We start from the raw sequence: 6052 nt of genomic DNA, 5'->3' as shown, positions 1-6052 counted from the left end.
TGGTATAATTTATACTAAAAATGTAAGTCCATGATTTACAAGATTCAAGGTCAAGAATGGCCTCCACCATCCCTTGTTTAATTTGAATCTATCGGAAATCAAAATACAAAAATATTAAATTTAAAAAAGACAGAGTATAATATAATAATATTTTATTATGGTAAGTGGAATAACGTGTAGGCGACATTTTATTTTTGGCTAATTTTAAACCCCCCACATTTACTGTTAAAGCAAAATTATAAGAAGAAGTAAAAAAACATAAAAATGTTTTTAAAAAAAAATTACAAAATAAAAGTCCATCCACTAGCAAGATTGAAGGTCAAGGATGGGTTCTATATCTACTCCTAATTTAATTTGTGAAATCCGAACACGTGTACAACCTTTAAACCGCCACCGTCATAAGCAGTTGCTTATATCCAAACACACACCGACAGAGACCACGCACGGATATAGCTCACACACACCCTCTTCGCCATCTACTGGAACCCTCTCTCTCTCTCTCTCTCTCTAGAATTTATTTGCAATAATTACATGGCCCGATCTCTGTATCAAACCCTAATCCGAACCTCCCAACCGGGTATCTTCGTCCCCAAATCTCCTCCATCTCCACACGCGTCTCGTTTCGTATCCCTCCGAACCCAATCGAGCCAGTCGGAGAACTTCCAAGACTTCGATTCCGATCAACGCGAAGCCCTGGCGGTGCAGAAGATCGAGGACGCGATTCACCGCATAATCGTCAAGCGATCGGCCCCCGATTGGCTACCATTCGTCCCCGGATCGTCGTATTGGGTTCCGCCGCAGAGAAGGACCTACGGAATCGCCGATTTGGTTGACAAGTTGGCGAATTCACTCACCGAAGAGGAGGTTATGTCTCTCACCACCGCTCGCGGCTGGCCTTCTTCCGCTTTTTTCGTCACTGGTATTCCGCACCTGTAGCTCTTCTTTCATATATTTGTATATTTAATCTAATGTAAAGTTTGGTCCTTTTTGTTTGATATATATATATAGTTGCATGTAAATCAGAAAAAATGTGATGTAGAACGAATGTACGTAAACATTAAAATAGATATTGTGCAGATGAAATAATTATATTAAGAATTTGGATATGAAATTATTAGGATTGTTTTATTGATTTGAGAGTACAAAAAAGAAGAAAAAGGGATTGGTTAAGCTTATTTGGGTGGAGGTTTGGTAATTAAAGGTAAAGGTGTGAAGGTTTAGTGATGGTTAGTGATCTTTTGTAAGTTAGGGTGTAGGGTTAAGAAACTATATGATGCTTGAGATGATGTGGTTTTGTGGATTTTTAGAACAGACTATTTTAGGAATTTTTTGACTTTTTACAAAAAAATGTTCAGAAAATGAGAGAGGGTGATATGATAACTTATAATGACTTTTTGATTTTTTGTCTAAAACTTCAAGGTGCCAAACGAAGCCAATAGAAAAAATCAAAACGAAGAAGAAAAAGAATAAGAAGTCTAGGATTTGCACCTCATATCATAGGCTTAGGGTCGTTTGAGAAGTGATTTTTTGATTTTTTTTTTTTAGCTAAAATATGAGGTGAAAAGAATTGAGTGTTTATTTGAGAAGTGACTTTTTGATTTTTTTTAGTTAAAATATGAGGTAAAAAGAATTGGGTTCGTTTGAGAAGTGGCTTTATAGAGAAAAACATGCAAAAACGTAGAGAGATGGAGAAGGAATCTTTGATTTTTTTGGGTATGACTTTTGTGTTTTTTTGTCTTCTTGGTTTTTTCATGACTTTTTGGCTAAAACCCTTTCTTCCCAAATGCACCACACTAGTTAGAATAGCATCACACAATCTCAAAGAAGATACAATAGCTCTAAAAATAACATTTATTGAATTAGAATTGTCACATAACTTTATGTAGACTATAGAGAATTCCTTGCCTTAATATGATTTTTGGCATTTTTGCCTTGCTATTTGGAAACTAAGACATTTGACTTCTAAAATTTATCCAAACCAAAATACCAAAATACCCTTTAGTAAACTGGAAATTACCAAAATACCCTTCACACCTTCGCTTATGAAATACTAGAAAATGTGAAAGAAAACTACCAGAATAATACGTAACTGAAATAACCATAAAACAAGGTCCAATGAGACTTAAAACACTTGATTACACATGATTCAAATTGGTTGAAAGTGGGTTTAGCTTAAAAGCAAGCAATTTATAGACTTTATCACTTCTTTATTTCTTATGGTCTGCATCAAAAGTATTACTTGGGATGTGCATTTGCTTAAAGAATGTTAGAAGTTTTTGCTTTTGGGAGGAGCACAATGCTTCAATGCCACATAAGTCATTGCTTTTGATTTACCGATTGGTAATAATGGATTTTTTTGAATTTCAGAAATTTCTAAATTCACAGAAGTTCCATGAAATCATTAAGGCCTCGTTTGGCAAGAGGCTATTTTAGCCAATTAGCCAAAAAGTTACTAAATTAGCCAAAAAGCCAACAACCCATACCAAAAAGTCAAAGATTCTCTTTTCTCTCTACTTTTTGCACATCTTTTCGTAATTAGTCAAAAAGTCATCCCAAACATACAAGTTTTTTTTACCTACCTTTTTAGCCAAATAGCCAAAAAGTTACTAAATTAGCCTGTTCCCAAACGAGGCCTAAATGTTAATATTTTATTTGGTAGGGGGTGGGGTTTCACAAAATGTTTGTTTCAATTGTGTTAGAATAACTATGGTGTTCTGGGGACTATCATGATAGTTTCAAAATTTGTACATGATTTTTAGGTTGTACTAAATATAAACTGGTGCTATGTTGAATGCAATGGATTTTGATTTGCTATGCAATGTTTTTCTCAGCCGACCCCATTTGATGGGACTTAAGGCTTGGTTTGGTTTGGTTATGCAATGTTTTTCTCCCTTCTGATTGCAGATGCATCTCCAGATCCTGCAGATATAGAAACAGCTTCCAGAAACCCGTCACAGTCTGAAGATAAGGATGGATAAAACACATTTCTGACATGACTGGCATCTGAGGTCAGTGAGAGTTTCCACGACTAGCTGTATTTTAAGTTGAGTAATTGTGGCAAGTTTATTCTTCAACATTAACAGTAATAGTAAGGAGATGCATATGAAATAAGAAATATAAGTTCTAAATTCTTTGTTGAAGAATAAGCTTGAATAATAAGAATAATGTGTGCTTATTTTTCTTATCCAAGCATTTTCAAGTATTGTTGGATCATTTAGATGTATTATGTTGACTCGCAAGCTGTATTCATATATATAAAATTCTTGTTGGGTCATTTAGATGCATTATGTTGACTAGCAAGTTGTATACGTATATAGGATAATAAGCACACATATTGACATTCTTCCCTTGCTTGTCGATTTTTCGTTGTCTTCTTTTTTCTTTTCTACTTGTCCATTTTTCTCTAATAAATTTACTTTTCCGTTGCTGATAAAACACAAACACACACACAAATACTAACTTCTCTGGCTTCATTCTTAGCCTTACACCCTTGGTGGTAAAGCTCGTGTATAAATCATGAAATGATGAAATTTTCAACTCAACGATGACATTTTCCTTCTGTTAGTGTGGAGCACAGAAACCCTACTCAGTTTAGCATTTACATGATCAACTGATTTATAGGGAAACTTGTCAGGGAATGGCAAAAAACTAAAACAATCTTAGAGGTTTGAGAGGAAATTCTATCCTAAGAAATTGGACTTCTTTTTGCAACTCATGCTCTGAAACAGATAGTAGGAGCATTGTCCATGTTGTAGGCATTGCAATTGCCTTTCAATCTTCATCATCTTCAAATACATTTACTAAATTTTTGGCATGCCGTGTTGTCATAGGCCATAATACAATGATTTTATTGCATGAGTTTTAGCTTTGGTTTAGTACTTCTAAAATGGCACAATCTTTTAGCATTATGCTTACATCACTTGGGTTTGTCCAGTGATCCTTTTATATTTTCTTAAGATGTGCAAACTTGGAGACGCTTTTAGGATGTGGTTGGGGGGAAATAATAAAAACTTTATTATATCGTTTCTTAAAAGAAGTTTTGCCATTTTGCTAAGTGTCTCAGAGTCATAGTACTTGTTTGTCAACTGAGAATAAGTTTGATGGTAGTTGATAAAAATCGCTATCTTCATGTTCAAATGATGATTTTGTCATGAACATGCAACGATTCTGGTTGTAATCTACCTGTTTATATGTGCAGGCTCATCAACGCATAAATGTTATGTGGTATAATTAAGAAGAAGAAGAAGAAGAAGAAAGGTGTAGATTGAAGACATGTAACTTAGTGGGAGGAGCTGTACAGATGCAACCTGTGTAGTGTGGTGGGGGAATGCTGCTTAGTATCTCTCAAAAAATTTGGACTTTCATAACTCTCTATCTTATAAAGAAACCAGGTTGTCAGCCTGTAGTTTCATTGTATATTTTTTAGAACATCCCCGGTTTGGAAGTCATCTTTTATTGAGTAATATCATTTGTGGTTTTTACGCTCGCGGCTGCAGAGCTATTTCCAAGGGTTTTAGAAGTTTTAGTTATGCTTTTCTGCAACTTTCAACCATGTTTTCCGGCTCACCCACCCCTTTTGAGAACCAAATGGAAGGGGAAACACTGTCGAAGGGGACTGTGTAGCAAGAACAACACAAAATGCAATAATAATAAAATAAATCAAAACATGTTAGTCCAAAAGGTGGGTTCTTTGATGGATTATTGAGACACAAGAATTGCACCGGTGTAGAATATGTGAAGCCATAATAGTAAACATTGCCACTTTCTGTGATGGTTTGGGAACTATTATGTGGCTGTTTGGTAGCACTTAAAAGCAGCTTTTAAGTTAAGTTATTTTGATGTGTTTGGTAAACCTTAAAGGAATAAATTATAGATTTTATTAAGCTATTTTCAACTTAAACTTCTAAGCACCTCAGGCGGTGCTTAAATTTTCAGCTTATACGGGAAGCTGAAATGGGAGGATTAAAATGACGTAAATGCCTTTCTGAATTGATGCTAATTACATGTGTGCCATGTATATAAATCATTTTTCACTCATTCTTCCTCTCTCACACAAATGAAAGGGGCGATTTTCGGCGAGCATGTCGATTTCCGGCGAAGAAGCTCTCTCCCTCTCTGTCTCTATCTCTTCGTGAACCCGTCTGTCTTCTTCTTCGCGATAGCGATCGCGATCTACCATCGCAATCTGCACCATCGCGATCTGCCATCGCGAACCCGTCTGTCTCCCTCTCCCCGTCGTGAACCCGTCTGTTTCCCATTTGAACCATTGCAATCTGCACCATCGCGATCGATGTCGGCAGTGAGATGAGGAGGAGGAGAAGAAGCGGTTGCTGGCGGGATGGACCATCACGATCTGAACCCTAGCTCTCTCTCTCTCTTTCTGTGGATCTGAATGAAACCCTAGTGTCGATTCATCCCGCCGGAGCTAGGGTTTTCATTATTTATTTTATTTTATTTTTTTGGAGGTTTTTCAGTGTTTTTGTAATAAAAAAAACAAAGTAATTAATGAACAAAAAATAATAATTGATGCTAATTAATTGAGACTAATTAATTTTAAATGAAAAAATGAAAAAAAATTATATAAATTGATACTATTAATAAGAATATTGATGAATATATGTAATTGATGAAAAAATTAATAATAATTGATAATATTAATATATGTAATTTATGTAATAATTGATGAAAAAAATTAATATTGATGAATATATGTAATTTATATTAATTGATAATATTAATTGATGGAAAAATTGATACGTTAATATAAATTGATGAATATATGTAAATTGATGAATATATGTAAATTGATAAATTAATATAAATTGATACATTAACATAAAGAATAATAATGATACATTAATATAAAGAAAAAATGAGATATTACTAAAAATAATTAAAATGAATAATAATAATAATAAATTGGAAAAATTGGTACATTAATATAAATTGATGAAAAATTGATGAATATATGAAAATAATATGTAATGAAATCACAACCTTAATATAAATTAAAACATGAATATTAATTTTAATGAATTAATAAATTAAAAAA

General features: G+C 33.9%; 1 protein-coding gene across 1 annotated transcript; it reads left to right on the top strand.

The window, feature by feature from the left end:
• The first annotated feature begins 240 nt into the window (after positions 1 to 240).
• Positions 241 to 4501, top strand: LOC114274326 (uncharacterized). Its single transcript, XM_028216231.2, has 3 exons — positions 241 to 919; positions 2905 to 3008; positions 4199 to 4501. Exons 1-2 carry the CDS (start codon positions 532 to 534, stop codon positions 2976 to 2978), a joined length of 462 nt encoding a protein of 153 aa, XP_028072032.2. The 5' UTR covers positions 241 to 531; the 3' UTR covers positions 2979 to 3008; positions 4199 to 4501.
• Positions 4502 to 6052: the final 1551 nt, after the last annotated feature.

The sequence above is a fragment of the Camellia sinensis genome, chromosome 15 (assembly GCF_055761805.1).
Source record: "Camellia sinensis isolate YWXY chromosome 15, ASM5576180v1, whole genome shotgun sequence".
In the NCBI taxonomy this organism is placed as follows: domain Eukaryota; kingdom Viridiplantae; phylum Streptophyta; class Magnoliopsida; order Ericales; family Theaceae; genus Camellia; species Camellia sinensis.
The sequence above is the reverse complement of the archived record's forward strand: the minus strand, read 5'-3'. Positions and strand labels throughout refer to the sequence as shown.

Bases quoted from the DNA above. Each gene is read 5' to 3' on its own strand.
- LOC114274326 (XM_028216231.2), top strand. From the start codon at position 532: ATGGCCCGATCTCTGTATCAAACCCTAATCCGAACCTCCCAACCGGGT. The intron at 920-2,904 runs GTATTCCGCACC...TTCTGATTGCAG, and splicing joins TTCCGCTTTTTTCGTCACTG to ATGCATCTCCAGATCCTGCA.